Genomic DNA, 20,774 nt, shown 5'->3' on the forward strand with positions numbered 1-20,774 from the left:
CCCATGCAGTACTACAGAACTGTTATTTAAAAAACCTTTGCCTAAAGTTTCTGAAACAGAAGGCATACTTACCAACTTTGCTTTGGAAACAATAAAGGAAATGAGGACCATTTTATTCTGTGAAAAGGTACAAAACATCTAATTTTATCACTAAATTTTTACACTTTCATTTAGGAGGCAGTAAAGCCTTAGAATCAGGCAAATAAATCCTCTGATGCAATTCTCTTCTTATTCATTTCAGGAGAATATTGGATTGATCCCAACCAGGGTTGTTCTGGGGATTCTTTCAAAGTGTACTGTAATTTCACAGCAGGTGGGGAAACTTGCATCTATCCAGATAAGAAGTCAGAAGGAGTAAGTACCAATTTGTTATTTCATTCACTGCTGACGGTTCCTGCTGAGTTGTTTTGAGATAGGGACAAAAGGCAGACAAATGCAGTCACATATTTGTTCAGGCTTCTTTTCTTTATTTGTAAGATATTTAGTCCGCCACATTTACATATATTCAAACAAGGCGGTGAAATGATAATACACCATTAAGAAAGTCCATCCTCCATCTGACAGAAATGCTCATTCAATGCAGATGCAGTCGTTCATTAGAAACATTTTCCTCCCACCCCTTGCCACAGCTGTGCAGCCATTTTAATGATGCAGAAAGCACACTCTGGTTCATGGGAAATGAAGTCATTTTTAAGATTTTCATTTTCATTTCCTTCCTGGAATCAGTCCAGCATGTGTTTGGGAAAGGTCTGTGACAAAGACAGCAGCCATTCATATTTAAATACATAATTTATGGAATTGTTTTGCCGATCTCCAAAAAAGTTTTTTTTTCTTCAAAATCCGGACTTTAAATGCATTGTGAAATGAGAACTGTGTGAGGACATTCAGGAAATAGAGAAAAGGGCAAATTGTTCTGAGATTGGCCCAGACCTTGGAAAACTTTTTAAAAAATAAATAAATTACAGTTCCTAGTTACCTTTTCCCCATAACCAGCACAGCCAGTCGCCCAAAGAAGTCAGTCCCCCCTTTTTTTTTGTTAAAATTATTCATTCTGGAATCCATGGAGATTAAATTCCTCAAGTATTTCTCCATATCTGTTATACAGTCATAAATAAAATCTACACCCAAATGAAAATCAAAGTAAATATGCCACACAGTCTTGAAGCCTTGCATGCTCTTTTAGGGAAAAAAAGTAAACTATCAATCAATCAATCAATCAAATAAATAAATAAAATCTGATATAGCAGAACTCCTGTTGTCTTTTTATATTTCTTGTGTATCTTCAAAATATTTCCATCTTACAGTGACAATAATACAAACATGTCACGTGGTTTTCTTGACATGGTTTGTCCAGGGTAGGTTTGTTTTTGCCTTCTTCTGTGATGGAAAGAGTATTATTTGCCTAACATCAACTCGTAGGTTTCCATGACTGAGCAGGAATCTGAACTCTGGTCTCTGGAGTTACAGTTCAACCTTCAGCCCACTATACCATGCTGGCTCTTGCTTTTTTATTACCTATATCAAATATCCAAATCAGAGCTGCTCACAATCAGATATCTAAATGTCTAGAAATATTTAGCATCAAGATTCAGAGGAGAATTTGGAAGAGAAAATTGATCAGCAGTAATGGAAACGATTAGAAAGATTGGTGTTTTTTTGGGGGGGGGAGGGGCGTACAATTCAAGTATCCCACAGCCATGGTGGCTTGGGATTCTGGAAGCTATAGTCCAAAAAGCCATTTTTCCAAACTTTGCTCAAATGGTTCTAAATCTTTGGCTTTCCAGTGTTTCGGATTAGACTGAATTCCCCAGAATTTCAGTCTATATGGGCAGTAGTTAGGGATTCAAGGAGTTCATGTATTACGTTTTTAAATCACCGTTCTCCATGATCCTAAACACTTTACAATCTTTACACCACTACATAGATTCTTACCCTGGCACTGAATAGCAACTGCAGCGGATATATTTTTGCTACTTTTTAGTGACCCATCTTTCTCTCTTTGAGGGTAATGTAACTGATTCAATGAGAATCACAGAACCATAATATCTGAAGGGAACAAGATGCCATCTGGGCCTATATTCTGCCAAAAGTCAAAATATCCACAATTCAGTTCCCACAGATCTGCCTGAACAGTCTAATTAACATATTTGGTTACTTAATTTCTCTTCGGCTATCTCAAAATATTATTAAAACTGGGCAGAAAGCCCAGGCATTTTCTGTCTGATCCCCCCCCCCCCCCAGCACCTATGGTTGTTTTTTTTTCTTTTAAAAAGTATTGCTATAGTAGTGTTTCCTGTTTAATACAATTAACTCCCTTTGCTATGTTTCCCCTCTAATAGGTAAGGATTTCATCATGGCCGAAAGAAAATCCAGGAACCTGGTTCAGTGAATTTAAGAGAGGGAAACTGGTAAGTTGCCATTTATTTCCTTTGGAATTAATATGTGATGTTGTCCAGATTTAAGTGCCCAAATCTAAGTGCACAAGGTTATTAAGTGTATGCAAACATTTAGTTTTCTTTTCCAAAAAATCAGCATATCACTCCCATGGTTTGTTTGTATCTATCTCAGGCCAAAGAGTATCCTCAGAAATGTGCAACCTGTTTTCCATTCAACCAGCAGTATTTCAGGGCCAAGTTACTCTCAGAGGGCTCATCTACACTGGGCAGTTTATCCCGACGTAAGTCTGCCTTTGAGCAGACCTGGATCTGGCATAGTCATTCCAAGACTGGGACAGCCTGCATCTCACCTCTTTGATGTTGCCACCATCCAAGTTTCTGGCCATTGCAGATATCTCTGCTGATGTCAAAATGGGTACCCACAATCTTTGTTTCTTCTTCCTGGTCATGCAGTGACTTTGTTCTGATATCACAGATGTGATCACAGTGGTCTGGCACTTGCATGGAACTCCATGGTCAACAGGGAATGGCTGCAACACGGGCACAATCCATCCCCTTTCCCATTGCTGTTGAGCAAAGACTGGTGGCACTGGTGTCCAGTCTGGACAGTTCAAATTGGATCCATCCCAGCTGTCCAGGATAGTTTCCAGCAAACTCCAGAGCATCCCCCAAACTTGCTGGAAGCAGGGCAAAATCGGTTTAAGTTGGAAAAAAATACAGGATCCTCAGTGGAATCTGCTGTATATTGTGAGGATAACCATCAGGCTTTGCTAGGTGTTAAGAGAAAGTGCTTTCCACAACTAAGGCACAGCAATTAGGATCCCCCACCCAATGCATCTTTATAATGGAGACAGTTGCCTTCAGGAGGTATGAGGTCCACTTTTTCATTCCCAGAACCTATTGTGATTGCTTCTGATTTTTTTAATAGTTATGAATCTGTTTCATATTAAACTTTTTTAATCCTTACAACCTATTAAAACACACAAACATTGATCTTGGAAGCTTCCAAAATCATGTTTTCTCCTTTAAAAAAAGAAGACTTGTCCCCCCCCCCCCCCTTGTAAGACCAAAGGAACATTGAGCCACCAACAGATTATATTTTCCCCATTCTTAATCTAGAGATTAGTTCAAAATATCCCAGACAATTCTGCATTTTTGCATACAGTTGTATGCAAAAATGCCTTACTCCTTGGGTTGGATGCATTCACCCATCCTGCTGCTTTTGGTACTGAGTAGACATACTTTTTTGAGGAGCAGCACCTCCATACTGGTAGGATGCCTTTATCAGCCACAACCCTAGCTATGTGGCCATGTGCTATCCAAAAGCCATCAGATATGTGGTCATCAAAGGCATGAACTGGAAACATCATTCAGTATTGTCATCCATACTTGTGGAGAGGACGATCACATGTATGAATTGAGACTAGGTTTTGATACCAAAATTATGGATTTTGATATGATCCATAGATAAATTAAAGCAGAGAGGAATAAGTGCCAGCTCCACTCCTAGCTGTCACTGCCATTTTTCTATCGAGGCATTTAAAAAGGCTAGAAGTGGCTCCTTAGTAGAGAGAGTAGAGGTGCTACTTTACATTTTTTTGGAGCCAACTAAGCTCTCAACTTTCAACACTCAGCTCAAAGAAAGTGCTGAAAAGGGGGTGGCAATTTTTTACTTAGAATTTCTAGACTTGCACATGAATATATACAGTATGTCTAATTGTGGCACAGAATGTTATACCATTTTGATAACCTTTTTCTTGTCATAGCACACCCTTTGGCCTGAAAACTAATAATACACATCCAGTATTATGTTCTGTTCAAAGTTCCCAAGATATAGCCGATGCTAGTATCCATCACAGACTAGAGATTCTAGCTTTATTGACTAGTTCAGAATGTACGTGTAAATTTCTTCAACCCATAGAGAAGGCATATTTTAAAATTAATTTTATTTCCGAGTTTATTATGTTTTGAGGAAATCCAAGAATTATTTTACATGTCAAACTATAATTTTATCTTATTACCAATGGAAAGCAACTGCTTCTTTCAGACAAGATATTTTAGACTAGCTGTCTCAATGTATGAAGCAATATTATTAAATTTCAAAAAGGCTTTCTGCTGAAGAATTTATTCTCCTCATGCTTTTGCTGGAGAATGTATGGCTGAATTATCAAAACATGTTGCCACTGTGGAATTTATTCAACATAGTAAAAGATCTTTATTTCATACAAAGTCAAATCTGGATTTTAGGTGCCAGCTCAGTAAAAGTTATGTATATGCATTTTGCATTTGATCTGAAATGCTAATGAAGGAACATTGCCAGGAACAAAAATGTTTTAGTATAAAATGTGTTGTTTTTTTTAATAACAAAGGGGAAATAATGAAGTATTGGAACTAAAAAGGGCTTCTGGTTATACATTTCCTTTGAATATGAAGTTCTGTCTCTTAAATTTTGTTGTGTTTAACTCCTGTAAAGTCAACTTCAACTGAAGTTGACTTCAACTCCATGAATAAGAAGCCTCCAAGTCACATCCCATTCTGAACAATCCTGTTCAGATCTTTCAGACTCAGGGCTGTAGTTTCCTTGATTAAATCTGTTCATCCAGAATGCAGTCTTCTTCTTTTCATACTGTCTTCTATCTCACCAGACATTATTGTTTCTTCTAATCAGTCAGTTCTTCTTGTAATATAAAGTACTATAGTCCCAATTCAATCATCCTGATCCACATCCCATGTCCCTATAATATGTGCAGTTTTCCTTCCACATTTGACAATGTCCATAACTAAATGTCCTTTCCACTTAAGTCCAGTTGTGTCATAAGCCACAGCTCTAGTCATAGTTGCCTTCTGCTGTATCCTCGTAATTCATTAAGTGCCATCTGACCTAGTAGTTCATTAAGTGCCAATAAATTTCATGTTCCAGCATTATCTCTTGTCCGTTGTCTTGATCATGTAAACCTTCTTTTGAAGATCTTCAAAAAGAGGTTTACATGATCAAGACAATGAACAAGAGAACAAAAGCAGGTTTACATCCTTCCCTCTGTATAGTTCTAACAAGCATTAGCTATGGGCTCGGACTGTGGTGCAGGCTGGAGAGCAGCTGCAATCAATCACTGCAATCAATCACTCTGACCAGGAGGTCATGAGTTCGAGGCCCGGCTCAGAGCCTATGTTTGTTTGTCTTTGTTCTATGTTAAAAGGCATTGAATGTTTGCCTATATGTGTAATATGATCCCCCTGAGTCCCCTTCGGGGTGAGAAGGGCGGAATATAAATGCTGTAAATAAATAAATAAATAAATATGATGGCCCTGCCATTGTCTCTTACCACCTCATCAGGCAGGCTGTTTTGCCTGTCATATGCTGCTTACTCTCCATGTTCGACACTGAGCCCATTACATGATGTATGTGTACTTCGAACCTGGCTCCATGCTGAAAGGGGAGAGCAAGAGGCGTACGCCACCATGGCAGGAACCCCTCATCTTTCGAGCAATGGGGGGAAGGCAGGCAGCAATGCTTGCCCTGTGGGTTGGGGTTGCAGGTAAGTCAGGCAATACAAGGCATGGAGCGACAGGTTTGCCACGCCCCCTACCTGGGTCCCATGGTGTGTGGTGAATCCTTACCCCTTTATGATGAGGTCCTGAGAGAGTCACCCTCCACACTGCTATTGCCCAGTAGCTGTTTGGCATATTTGACTTGGCTTCTCAGCAAAACCACAGAAGCATCACCACCATATAAATGAAATGTGGAAGGGGCTCACTAACCTGACTTTTGCATGCATTTCATTGTTTTAAAAATTGATTTCCATATGCGGCTTGCAACGGCTGTTAGACAAATATAATATTGTACTTGTCTTATATAATATTTGAACCAAGAAATCCATCTGAAAATTCAGAGTATTATTCACAAATTATTCTGGGAGGTGAGTTTGCTTTAAAATGTCAACCAACTGAAATTTGCCTTGAACTAAAATTAAACATTCAGTGACAGTATACATTTTGAATGTCCCACAAGCCCTTCCTCAAGGTTTGAATGTGTTCAGTAGTCAAAGGTTTCATTGTCAGGTTCACAATATAAGGGGATCCATGCAGCTAGCAATGTGCATGGAAAGCCAAATTGTGTTATGTTTTTCTTATTGTGTGTGTATGAAGGACAGAGTTTTTCAGGCCTCTCTGTATGTGCATCCATGCATACCTACAGATGTCCATTATATATCATAATTGTGGTGGAAGGAAGCATTCAGTGGCTTTTCCACTATTAAAGGAGAACGTTGACTTATGTGAACATAGAAACCAGCCTGCAGAAATACATCAAAGGGAAGTTGTGTCGTTGGAAGAATTTTAGGATACTTTTCAGGTTGCTGACGCTTATATACAGTCCAAAAGCATAAACATGTAATTGCTACATAAAGAAAAATCTGTTTACTGATTCATAGCTTGACTGCATTCTTAATTGGAGAACAAACAGGAGGTGTGTATGTCAGCTGATTTACAGGCAGGCCAGTTAATGTGTTTTTGCGTCAAATGTAATCTTGTTTTGCAATATGAAAGGAAAACCAACCACATATTGATGTGCCTGTTTGCGGGCCCTTGTTTTTCTTTTTCTTTGAAACAACTCAGCTTTCCTATGTTGATGCTGAAGGCAGTTCCATTAATATGGTCCAAATGACATTCCTTAAACTACTGAGTGCCTCCGCCCGACAAAACTTCACTTACAACTGTCACCAGTCAGTGGCGTGGCATGATGTATCTTCCGACAGCTATGACAAAGCACTGAGGTTCTTAGGCTCAAATGATGAAGAGATGTCTTATGACAACAATCCTTACATCAAAGCTCTTCATGATGGCTGTGCGGTAAGTATAAGCTCAGGATACTCTTTTCTACTTAAGATGGCAGGTTAGTTTAGTAATCAAATGAGTTCAGGCTTAATGCCATTATGACTCACATCTCCATAGTTCAAAGTGTCCTTTCATTGCTGCTGTATGTTCTTCGCCTACACAGAATTGGTCTTTTTTTAAGGGGGGGGGGGAGTTAGAAAGGAGGGACTTTAGCCATAACATTAAAGCAAAGGCAAATCACAAAGTAACAGACAATGCTCTGTTTGTTCAAAATGCAGTTGTAAGGAAAGTCACTGGAGGAAGAGCATTGAGATATGCAATGGTAATTGGGAAGCATTTGTACTCTATGACGTGGGGCAGATGAATAACAATAATACTGCAAATGAAAGGTCTCCCTCCTCCATTTTAATATAATTTCACTATAAAGCAGATAACAGGTGCAGAAGTGCAAAAACTTTTTTTCTTTAAAAGTCAAATAAAATCTTGTATCTGTTCTTCTTCGTATGCAATGAGCTGCTGTTTGAAGTGGAATTGCAATCTGATAGAGATAGAAGGGTATTAAAGAGAAGATGTCTGAAAAGCTTCACAAGTATTGAATCATTATTCATTGCACCCTAAGTAGCCCCAGTGTGTTACATAGCTCCTGAAGCCCTACAGTGTGACTGCCTCTCCAGGACACCTTCTTCTGTATAGGTTATTTGATACAAATTTCTATTTAAATGAGGTCTTCTCCTTATTTACTCAGTCTCCTGTTTTTATTATTTATTATTTATTTACAGTATTTATATTCCGCCCTTCTCACCCCAAAGGGAACTCAGGGCAGATCATGATGCATGTATACATAGCAAACATTTAATACCATTATTAGACATACAACACACATATAGACAGACAGTAGAGCTGATTCAATATTTTTCCAACTTCCGGCTTCAGGAGGTTATGCTTGATTCCGGCCACAGGGGGAGATGTCATTTCATCCACTATGATGCCAAATCCTTTGATCGTAGTATTTCCTCCTCACTCTTTGCTCACCGGCAATTTTTATGGTGTCATAAATTAAATTGAATTAACCTCCCCGCATTAAGCGATCCCTAATTTCTCTACTTACAGCTACAGCTGTTTTCAAACTGCTTAGGTGGATAGTAAGCTAGGCTATTAAACAGTCGGGAGTTCAATCTGTCTGCGGGCTTCGATCTCATGACCTTTCAGTCAGCAGTGATATATTTTTGCTGGCTATTAACCAGCCGCCCCACCGCCCATGCTTTTCACTGGCCCCCTTACTATCATCTCTGTACCCCAGTAACTCATAGCTTTCTTTCTGGCCACTATGTTTCCTCAACCAATTTAAAAGTCTTCAGGCCTGTGATGAAAAAATATTTTCATTATTTTAGCTGCTTGTAATGCATTTTGGGGTGCTGGATTCTAAAAGCACAATAACAACATTATACCACACATAGTTCTCTCAATGTCATTACTAATTTTATTTAGTCACATACTACTACATAAAAAGTCAAAACTGTATGTGATCAGGCAAATATGAGGTCACTTTTGGATTTTGAATGCCAAACTCCTATAAAACCCAGCATATACTTTAACTTTTCGAAGTTCGTGCTGGTATGAACAGCCAAAATTATTGCTGCCTCAGTTCACTAGATAATGACAGCCAATGTTGTTGCTGTTTGTTCCCATGAAGAATCAACTTAAGATTATATTGTCTGTGTCCAATGAACCTGTCTACACAAAAACTAAAAATGTTTGCTGCATCTACCAAAAGCTTAAGGTTTGTTGTATGTGTTTTGTATTTGCAGTCGAGAAAAGGCTATGGAAAGACTGTTATCGAAATCAACACTCCCAAAATCGACCAGGTTCCCATTTTTGATGTGATGATCAATGACTTTGGTGATCAGAATCAGAAGTTTGGATTTGAAATTGGTTCGGTCTGTTTCCTTGGTTAAGTTTAGAGCATTGAGAAGACGATCAACCAGAAAAAATGCACCTTGGTGCTACCACCAATCCACTTGATGCCACATGCAAGTTTTGAATAAGAATGGAGTAGAAAATTATGTTTCACCATGTATGTATGTCTTCTTTAGGAACACTCAGTGCCCCATAGGACCAGAATCACATGACTTAAACATATTTGGCAAATATAAAGGATCCTGTGACAGAGACAGGCAACATGGGGTTAATTTAATAAATGCCTTCCACCACCCCATCCCATGCCACTCAACCCAACTATGCCTCCCTTGATTTCATGGTGCTGTAAAATTCAGTGTCACGGTGCTCTTTCTATTTCAACCTAAGAGGTGCTACGAAGGTCTGTTTATTAAACTGTAATTATTTTATGTACAGTACAATACTGCCCTTTCTCTGTCCATTTCCAAAACTTGCATGTGTCCCTGAGTTGCAACTGGCTCTTATGCTATAATAATTTTTTAAAGTATGTTGTCAATACTGTGTATGTATTATGAAAAATAAAGCTGTAATTTCCAGTGAATCCAATTCAATTTTTTCTGATATAATAGTAATATTATTATTATGAATAATAATAAATCCCTTTGTATATATTGATGTTCAAGAGCTCTGTTATTTGAAGTCACCAGCAAAACCTCAGGTGGCAAAACTGGAAACATTTGAATAGCACACTTGTCTGCTGTTACTACTTTGTGATAAGGAAATCCGAAAAGGAAAGGGACCCTTTGAGGTTCTCTTCCATGGTGCTATACCTCAAGCTTCTTCATTTTCTGTTTCTGATGCCAGGATATTTCCAGAAATGTGAGTGAGTGTGTGTGCAATAAGCAAGTTTTATGTTTGGGAATGGGGAACATATGTATGTGATTAAAATAAAAGATGTAAGAAAAAACCTCTACTAGTGTAAATTTTAAGGATCCATTGCAGCACTGTTTCTTCAGCAATTCTGGTAACTTCGGAAAACGTGGACCATGTAAATCTCAAGATGAGGATACTTGCCTCACAACTTCTATTGTCAATTTCCCAAACTAAAGCAATGCTGGTGTGTAGAAGAGGTGTGATATAAACTTCTCTCACAAGGCTAGATATTCAGATTTTACTAGAGTTGTATGGAGAAGCAAGTGCTGTAGTTGCACCCTCCAGGTCATCTCCGGAAGGATAGCTAAATACTTAGTCACATAGCCATCCCTTTCAACAAGTCTAAACTTTTTCACATCCATATGAAAACCAAATTCTAAACATTTACTTGTGGGTTATCTTATCTTCATTCATATCAGGTGTGCTTAAATTATATCTGTGCTATAGATACTTCCCTGAGTCATTTGGCATCATTTGATACAGTCAATCCCAGATTTTTTTTCTGTCCATCCCAATAATATATATGTATTTATCTTACTCTCCAGTTAACATCTGGGTGAGCTTTTGAGTCTCCAGTCCTGATCAAGTAATAATTGAACATACAAGAAAACTGTATATCTGTTCTTCCTGCTAAAATGATCTATGTTTAAAGAAGTTTCCCCTTTTTGACCGAATAGATGTACCTTTAAAAGAAGCCTGAAAACATAAAAAATAAACAAAACCTTAAATGCTTCACCAGCTGATTTCTGCACATCAAATGGCTCCTAAAATCACTGGTGGGGACCAGTTTAAGCTATCTACATGAATGTCAGTCTTACCTATTTCCCACTTAGGATGCATCTGCACTGTGGAATTAATACAGTTTACATTCTAATTGCCCTGATTCAGAGCTATGGAATCATGGGAGTTGTAGCTGTAAGAGGTTTGTAGTCTTCTCTGCCAGAGTGCTGGAACCTCACCCAATTACAAATCCTAGGATTCCACAGCCTTGAGCCATAGCAGTTAAAATGGTGATAAACTGCATTAATTCTACAGTGTTGATGACCCTTATTGGAGGTTAACTACACTCTGTGCTGACTGTCCTTTCAGTGATGTACGGATATTAGAGTGGCCTCATTGTATTCCTAGAATCTATTTACCTCTCTAGCAAGGGAGATGACAAAAGTGGGACCATGTCTCTGCTTATGGATTCCCCCTTGCTATATTTGTGGCAAATAAGTCTAGGTCATGTGATTCTACCTAGCTGCCAAGCAACCTATGAGGGACCAACTACCTATGGAGCTTGTTTTCAGACCCAAGAAATTCTAATTTGCAATCCATACTTTTTTTTCCCTAAATGGCTGTTTTGGCCTGACCTCAAGACATTTTTTCCAGGTAGTCAGACATAGATATTAACTTAACAAAACAAATCCTTTTGTACCTATTTTTCATAATATATGTAAGACTTGAAAAGTAAATGTTTGTTACTATTTCTTATATAAATTTGTTTAAATTAATTGATATCAGATTCCACTAGCTCATTTCCAGCTGTTTTTTTAAAAAAAAATCGTGGAAACATTTTATATGTAAAACAGATTTTAAAGTCAACTGTTTGCTGTTCAGAATTCCTTTTTAAAAAGACCAAAGTTTGTATCTGTCACCTCAAAGAGGAAAAGTATACATTTTATTAATAAAATCAAGTCTTGTCTACCTGGACTGATCACTTTCTTTCTTATATATGAAATGTTATATCTGCTTCAGTAATATCATGCTATTGTGGCTCCAGATATTCCATCACATGAACCAAAGAATATAGGTCAGTGTAGTCCAAGATGTGACTGAAAGGTATTTTTAGTGGTCCAAATTCTCATTTTCAAAACCTGAGAATGGTTTTTTTTTTAATCTTATTTTACTGAATTGTATGACATCTTCCTCAGATTGGGCCACAGGGTTTTTGGCTCTCACTTTTTATCTACCTGTAGCTAAAATCATTTGTAGATAAGCTAACACATGTGCATCACTATCTACACACTAAATTCATGCAAGTTTCTATGTCAGTGGTTCTCAACCTGTGGGTCCCCAGGTGTTTTGGCCTATAACTTCCAGAGAAACCAGTTTACCAGCTGTTAGGATTTCTGGGAGTTGAAGGCCAAAACATCTGGGGACCCACAGGTTGAGAATCACTGGTCTATGCAGAAGTTGCTAGCAAGTGTGGAATAGTTTTCTGGCTAAGGGATTCCAGGAGTTGTTTAGAACAAGCAGTTTTTCCAGGTCTGGTCACTCGTAAATAGAAAATATTTTTGATTCAGCTCTCAGTTTACAGTTGTTTTGCTACAATACTGTTCAGAAAGTCATGGGATCTACAGTCACTTCAGAAGATTAGTTTTTGGGGTGCAAGAAGACATGAAGAAAGCATGGAAATAATGGAAAATTTCTCACCGATTTAACGATGTGCAGTGACTTATCATACAGTGCAAGCAATTGTGTCTTTCTCATCCTCAACTAGCCATATTTAAGACATTGTCTCATCCAACAAATTCTACTAGATATTTGCTTTCATACAACTTGTGCTTACACAATGGAGAAAGAGTGTATGTGGACCCCCTAACCCTTGGCCACCCATATTGGAGAATATATATTCATTAACTAATAGGGACTATGGCCAATGAGAGACCCAGACAAGAGATAGTTAACTTTTTTCCTTCACTGGATTAAAATTGCACAGAGGCCATCTGAGTAGGACATTAATTTTAATGAACAGAAGCCTCAGTCCAGTCAATGTTATTTTCATAAAAGCAGGATCCCATGTACCCATGCATCTAAATGCTTGCTTCAGCAGCTGGTCGCTCTCATAACAGTAGATGAATCTTCTCTGTGGTTTAGTGTGACCATTAAAGTTGCTAAATAATATGCTGCACCACCTTTGTGTTTTCCTTCGGATAGTTCCATGAAAGATCAAGTTGAAGCCTACAATGGATTATTATTATCATCTTCATTGTCTTTATTTATACCCCACTTTTCTCCTCGTGAGGGCTCAAGGCAGCAAACTACTCCATTAACATCAGAGACACCCACTATTAAACATTTGGTTCACATGATGTGCTAAATAGAGTATAAGAAATATTAGAAATATTAATGGGTATGGATTTGTGATCCATAAAAAATGGTTCTAAAGTAATTACAAAACGGGGGGTGCTGGCATTTCATTTCTAAAGTGTTTCTAAGGTATAGTTAGTGAAAAGTTCATTATTATAACAAGAGTAACGAATATTCTTTATTATTGTGCATAATTACTATAATTGGGGAAATTTCAGGGGCTCCTTTCTCACTCATTTTTAAAGCTATTGGAGTGAAACTTGCTACACTTGCACTGTTAGCCCATCAAAGTTCCAAACTTTTCACTTATCCATGGATTTTTGGGAAATGTTCAAAGTTTTATAAATAACATTAAAAAAATAAAACTACAAGAGCTGTGTACTTCAATTTCATATGCAATGCACAAGATATCCAGAACATCAATCCTCAAAAGTTCCAGAAAGATTCACACATCTACAGCTTTTTTGGGGATTTTTAAAAGTTTAGAAAAAAACAATTTATTTTCCCCAACCCAAAAGCAACAATAGCAATCCCCTTGAATGCCTGTCTGTCTTTATGGCACACGGCCACATAACTTCAACTAAGCACAGATTTATTACTTACTTTAGTCCTCTTTGTAGATTCAATAATTTTATTTATTATTATTAGAATTACTCTAAACAGCTGGCTGTCCATTGGGGCTTTCAGATGCTGAGCACTGCATTCTGGGAAATGTAGTTTGGGGCAGCATCTTTTGCATTATCTGCCACAGGGGACCTCGCTTTCCCAAACTGTGTTCTCAGTCTCCCACTCATTAGCTTGCTAGTCCTGCCTCCATGTATTTGAAGGGACACATATGAACATGACCTCTTTTGACACTCTATGGTAACATCTAATGGCTCCTAGGTGGTTCTCTGAGCATACAATGGAGCTGCAAGACATGGAACCAAGCCAACCAAGTATAGGTATTCCATTTGGCAAGATCTCTATCCACTACAAGTGAACAAGATAATTCAGCACAGATTGCTCTATTAAATGCAACAAGGAAACAATTTCCTTGTCAGTAAGATAGGAGGTTTCATAAGAAAAATCAAGTTTCTTTTTTTAAAAAAAAATCAGGTTTGCTGTCTTCCAAGATGGCCAAGGATCCAGAAAAGAGCACTCCCTATATTCTCTTGTTCAGAATATGAAATCCTCTCACTTAAAGGCCTGCTTGCAAGCCATATTTATTGAGCATAGCTCATAGCAGATGGTTCAAATTAATGTAGATTTTACAGGGGAGAAACAAAAAGTTTATCCAGGATTTCACTAAAAATTCTTGTAATAGATCAATTTTAAAAATTGAACTGAAACAAGCTCCTACCTCATTATTCATTGCCTTGTAAATTAAAATTCAGAGAGCGTTTACTAAGAATATTTCTCTATTAAGATGTAGATAGATTTATCTGTAATTTAAAAAAATCTTTAGCTAATGTATGTATATATCCCAGGCCATGATGAATATCAGAACATCATTCTTTTAGAAAATTAATAAAATTAGCCAGGATATGGGATAATCATGAGATTTCTGTATCCTGTGTTGCTAACACTGTTATAAGCCATATTTTGGCAAGCAATTTCCAATTTCAATTTCCAATAAGCCTTTATTGGCATATATGTATCAAGAAAGTGTAAAATGCTGAGTATATTATACAATAGAAAAACAATAGAAAAATTCATGTTTGTCAAGCATTCAATTTGCAGACTTTGTTTAAAAAGCTTGCCACTGTGAGGCAGCAGTTAAAATCTTGGGAATTTAGAAGCATGATTACTTTGTCTGGTTCTGATTGGTGTTTCATAAAATCTATAGCTTGCAGTAGCAAGTTTGATCTTAGTTCCTGGTAGAGTGGGCAGTGGAGAAGAATATGTGGGATGGAGTCCAGCTGTCCTGAGCTGCAGAGACAGAGCCTGTTGTTGCTCGGTAATCCCTTGAGCCTTCCTCTATGAAGCAGGAATGGCATAATGTTGAATCTGGCCAGTCTATAGGCCCTCCTGTATATGGGGTTAGTGAGCACTGTAATATAATAGGCAGGATTTCCCTGAGTGAATGGAATTGCCATGTTCATTGGCGAACAAGATTTATTGACCAAGCTCTGCAGTTGGTGGTCCATTGCTAGTAGCCTCTCTTTAATGAGGGTAAAAGTCTCAGTGAAAGTTAGCATATTTAAGTAGTCGCTATCATAGCCCAGTTTCTTGATCTTTGCTAGGACTGTTGTGCACCATTTTGAGTGGTGGAGTTCACTCAAGGTGAATTGGGTCTATGAGTTACTGGAGCTAAGGAAATGGATATGTAACTAAAATTTTATGATTGTTAACCAAATGGTGGCCTCTATAGAGCATTGGCCAGATTATAAACATAGAGCTGCATACAGAATGCAGTTTGGTACGTCAAATAGTTTGTGCAGAAAGTTTTGAATGAAGTGATCTAATGGCACTGTTGTTTGGGGTTAGCCAAATAGGGGCTCCATACAGCATTGTGCTCTCACCTTTGTTTGGAAGGGCTGCGGAAATATATTGTTTGCCCCTGGAGTGGTAGAATGTGAGGGCGATCTGGCTGTGACATCTATCACCCCATTGATCGCCAGGGTTGATTCGGCTGTTCCGGCTGGCTAGGCGGCTGTTCCCTCCCTCCCGCTCCATGTGCATCCCTCTCGAAGCTGTGTGCTTGGTGGAAGAGGGCAAGGTCCCAGGTAGAATCATAGAATAATAGAGTTGGAAGAGACCTCATGGGCCATCTAGTCCAACCCCCCGCTAAGAAGCAGGAAATCGCATTCAAAGCACCCCCGACAGATGGCCATCCAGCCTCTGCTTAAAAGCCTCCAAAGAAGGAGCCTCCACCGCAGAGAGAGTTCCACTGCCGAACAGCTCTCACAGTGAGGAAGTTCTTCCTGATGTTCAGGTGGAATCTCCTTTCCTGTAGTTTGAAGCCATTGTTCCGTGTCCTAGTCTGCAGGGCAGCAGAAAACAAGCTTGCTCCCTCACATATTTATACATGGCTATCATGTCTCCTCTCAGCCTTCTCTTCTGCAGGCTAAACATGCCCAGCTCTTTAAACCGCTTCTCATAGGGCTTGTTCTCCAGACCCTTAATCATTTTAGTCGCCCTCCTCTGGACACTTTCCAGCTTGTCAACATCTCCCTTCAACTGCGGTGCCCAAAATTGGACACAGTATTCCAGGTGTGTTCTGACAAAGGCAGAATAGAGGGGCAGCATGACTTCCCTGGATCTAGATGCTATACCCCTATTGATGCAGGCCAGAATCCCATTGGCTTTTTTAGCTGCCGCATCACATTGTTGGCTCATGTTTAACTTGTTGTCCACAAGGACTCCAAGGTCTTTTTCGCACACACTGCTGTCAAGCCAGGCGTCCCCCATTCTGTATATTTGCATTCCATTTTTTCTGCCAAAGTGAAGTATCTTGCATTTGTCCCTGTTGAACTTCATTTTGTTAGTTTCGGCCCATCTCTCTAGTCTGTCAAGATCGTTTTGAATTCTGCTCCTGTCTTCTGGAGTGTTAGCTATCCCTCCCAGTTTGGTGTCGTCTGCAAACTTGATGATCGTGCCTTCTAACCCTTCGTCTAAGTCGTTAATAAAGATGTTGAACAGAACCAGGCCCAGGATGGAGCCCTGCGGCACTCCACTTGTCACTTCTTTCCATGATGAAGACGACGCATTGGTGAGCACCCTTTGGGTTCGTTCGCTTAGCCAATTACAGATCCACCTAACCGTAGTTTTGTCTAGCCCACATTTTACTAGTTTGTTTGCCAGAAGGTTGTGGGGGACTTTGTCGAAGGCCTTACTGAAATACAGGTACGCTACACCCACAATATTCCCTGTATCGACCCAACTCATAACTCTATTGAAAAAAGAGATCAGATTAGTCTGGCATGACTTGTTTTTGGTAAATTCGTGTTGACTATTAGCAATGACCACATTTGTTTCTAAGTGTTTGCAGACCACTTCCTTAATGATCTTTTCCAGAATCTTGCCTGGTATCGACGTGAAGCTGACCAGACGGTAATTGTTTGGGTCATTCTTTTTTCCCTTCTTGAAGATAGGGACCACATTCACCCTCCTCCAATCTGCTGGTACTTCTCCCATTCTCCAAGAACTCTTGAAGATAATTGCCAGTGGTTCTGAAATAACTTCTGCTAGTTCCTTCAATACTCTTGGAGTGTAGCTGATCTGGCCCTGGGGACTTGAATTCATTTAGAGAGGCAAGGTGTTCCTGGACAACTTGTTTCCCTATTTGGGGTTGGATTTCCCCCAATCCTTCGTCCATAGAAGGAGTGTACCAAGGTCTCCAGTCTTCGGTTCCGGGTATACGATAGCTGTGCTCCCCTGCTAGAACCTCCAAACAAGCTCAAAGCAGGCATAAATATATGGATTAAATGCATATGTTTCAGCAAAATTGCTCCTGCCAGAAAGAGAAAATGGTAATTAAGAAAAGGATTGCATCACGTTTTCCACACACACATATAGATAAACAGAATAGTCATTCTTACAGAGAATTTTTGCTGTATTAAATTCTGTTCCCAAAGTAAACTGACTTTGAAAGATACACATGAAACGTAATGCTTAACCATTTTTCAGTAAATGGGATTAAGATTTGAACATTTATTAAAGAGGCAAAATCATTTTCATTGTGTAGAAGAAAAATCATTAATTTTATTATTACATTGCCTATTATAATGTATTATGAAAAATATCAGCCAAGACCTATTTGAAACTGATGGAACATAAAGTTTCACTTGAATATTTAACATGGAAATCTGGGATTCAGAGAGGAAGCACAAAGATTAGGAGCACTGGGGACGTACATCCCTGAAACTAACTGTGACCAATTGGGTCAAGACAGCCTTGCAAAACTGTAGTTATACAGTTTGGGGGAAGTAGGTACACTAGAATTACCATGTGATTAGACTACCAAAAAGATCTTTCTAGCTCCTATTTATCATTCATAACTTGATGTACACACCAGGAAAACATTTAGTCAGCAGAGAAAAGAACTGTCCATAGTAGAAATATAGGTGGAATTGGTGCAGCTTTCTACTTTCAGTTTCACTTTTTTAAACCCTCGGTTTCATTTCATTTGGTTTCTGCATCACTAATTTCCCATAAGGGGTAAATATATATTTAAAACATCCAAGATATCTGGTTGAGATAGTACAACATCAGATGAAACTACAACAGAGTTCTGTTGCCATGGCTACTTCTGCTAAAGCCATCTCTCCCAATAAACTACCATATATACTCAAATATAAATCTAGGAATTTTAGTCAAAAATAATTCCAAAATGCTTGGATCAACTTATTCACAGATCAATTTAAGTACTATACTTTAACTCTTGTTTAAAAAGGAAACATCTCTTTCTATGATCAGAGTGGCAAAAGACAAGAGGATAGTTCATCCCAGGAGAACCTAAGAGAAGCACCAATCCCCTGTATTCTGTCTGCTATGGCACCACTTCTAGCCTTAAAAATACAACCCCCATATCTACAGGGGATACGTTCCAAGAACCACCCACCCCTGGAACCACAGATAAAAGCAATTCCTATGGTTTGATTATATTTGCGTTGCAGGTATACTATAGAATAGAACTGGAGAACCTAGTGAAGTCCACAAACACTTCTGGGAAAATATGTTCTGGAATGTTAAGTTAAACCATGGGTACTGAGTTTGACAATAAGGAGTTCATACTGTAGTGGTTCCCAACCCATTGGTCACGAAGAGTTTTCTGTGGGGCCACCAGGCAAGGGTGGACTATGAATGTTTTTAAAAGGTGATTACAAAATATCATGTTATCGCACCCTGCACAGAAATTGGTTTGCATAATTGTGTAACAATACTTTGTTCACCAAGTTCGTTTGTGAGGTCCAGGTTCATGTACAGTTCAATGATTTCCTCTACAGAATGCAGGTCCTGCTGAGCTTGTGATTGGTGGATTTTTTTTAGTAATGATTGCATGCTGAGTGCCTAGCCTTGTTTCTTATGGGGGGCAACAATTATTCTTCAGTACCAGCAAATTCTGTGAAATAAAATAAATCATATGTCAACACAAATTGAATAATACTGCTTCCAGGAATCTCATGCCCAGCACATCGTATTAATTCCCTTCTTTGGCCAATCAAGCAGCCATCCAAGAGCAACCAACCATGAGTCAAGCAGTGCTGTAAGGTCCAGACACCATAGTCATCACTATAGCAGCACCAATAGCTTTAATTTTTTATATATCATGGTTGCAGGTCACTTTGCCTCTATAAAATGAGGCCGTGACTCAAAAAAGGTTGGGAACTGTTGCTGTGTTAGCTATATCAAGATTATTTTTAAAGAAATTCAACAATTATAGGGGGGGGAAGAATTGAAGTTACTTACAAATAATTGGAGAATGAGACATAAAAAACAACAAAATGGCACAACATTAAAACTTGGTAGTGTACATGCTGGTAACCTCATTTTTGCAATGAGCTTTACTTTGGTCTACCTCTGTACCAAGTTTAGAAATCCAAAAGATGACCTCTAGACTAGTTACAGGAACATCTAGATGTGAGCATATCATACCCATGCAAAAGTCACTCTACTAGTTGCCTAGAAGTGTGTGAAATGGTTGAAATCCAATTAGTAATTTGTTTTGGAGATTTGGATAGCCCCTGTTTCATTTTGTAAAGATTTCGAGGGTCGTGTTCCAATTCATACTCTGAAGATTCCTAATTGCTTTGTGAAGATGTGTTCCATTAGTGGCAATGGGGAAAAATTTGAGGCCTGTTTGTCATTTTTATGGTTATCAGGATTAAGCTAGGCACACTTGTAAGAAACATTAATACTTTAAATCTGCCAAGTTTCAGAATGTTTTGGTCATCCACTGATTTTTTAGGAATTTTTTAAAGTTTTTACAAAAAATTTTTTTAAAAAAACTATAAAAGGTATCTCCTTGAATTTCTGCACAATGAGACAAAATAATCAGAAAATCAATTGTGCAAAGTTTCAGAAAAATTCATTCATCTACTGAGTTTTAGGAATATTTTAAAAAAATCGATTTTGTAAATTAATTTAATTTGATTTTACTAAATTTATTATTTAATCAAGTTTTAAGTGCCTGAATGTATTTAGCTAACTATTACAGGAGGGTTAGGATAGGGATTTGTGTTTATTGTGTCTTTATACTTGTATTTGTCTTTTACTGTTGATATGGTCAGATGACTAATCAATAAACATATATATCTATCCACAAGAGATATCTCTCAAATTGTGGCTTGTGTTTCAATTTGAAATGCTTCAGAGGGATCCCTTTCCAATTAGTAATTTGGAGGTTCATATTAATTAATCATATGAATCTCCGAATTACAAAATGGAGGTCCGAAGTTTTGCTAATTAATTTCCAGGCAAAGTACAAAGTGTTGGTTTTAACTATTAAAAGCCCTACATCAGTGGTGTCATACTTGTGGCCCTCCAGGTATTTTGGAACAGCTCCCAGAATTTCTGGCCATTGGACAAGCTGGCTAGGGCTGCTGGGAGTTGGATTCTGAACCATCTGGAGGACCACAAGTGCACACCTCTTCTCTACATGACTTGGGTCCTGGTTGCCTATAGGATTGCCTTCTTCCAAACAATATGCCCCTTAGG

At 38.4% G+C, this 20,774-nt stretch overlaps 1 protein-coding gene across 5 annotated transcripts in view; it reads left to right on the plus strand.

Moving 5' to 3' along the window:
- col11a1 (collagen type XI alpha 1 chain) overlaps positions 1 to 11,747 on the plus strand; it is a 314,486-nt gene extending 302,739 nt beyond the window's left edge. For all 5 annotated transcript variants that reach the window (XM_008109137.3, XM_016993104.2, XM_016993102.2 and 2 more), the window contains 4 exons: positions 242 to 354; positions 2,340 to 2,408; positions 7,011 to 7,244; positions 9,038 to 11,747. In XM_008109137.3, coding sequence (XP_008107344.1) covers positions 242 to 354; positions 2,340 to 2,408; positions 7,011 to 7,244; positions 9,038 to 9,184 — 563 coding nt within the window. In that variant the 3' untranslated portion in view covers positions 9,185 to 11,747. The remainder of the gene's footprint in view (positions 1 to 241; positions 355 to 2,339; positions 2,409 to 7,010; positions 7,245 to 9,037) is intronic.
- The last annotated feature ends 9,027 nt before the right edge of the window (positions 11,748 to 20,774 follow it).

Source organism: Anolis carolinensis, chromosome 4 (genome assembly GCF_035594765.1).
Source record: "Anolis carolinensis isolate JA03-04 chromosome 4, rAnoCar3.1.pri, whole genome shotgun sequence".
Taxonomy (NCBI): domain Eukaryota; kingdom Metazoa; phylum Chordata; class Lepidosauria; order Squamata; family Dactyloidae; genus Anolis; species Anolis carolinensis.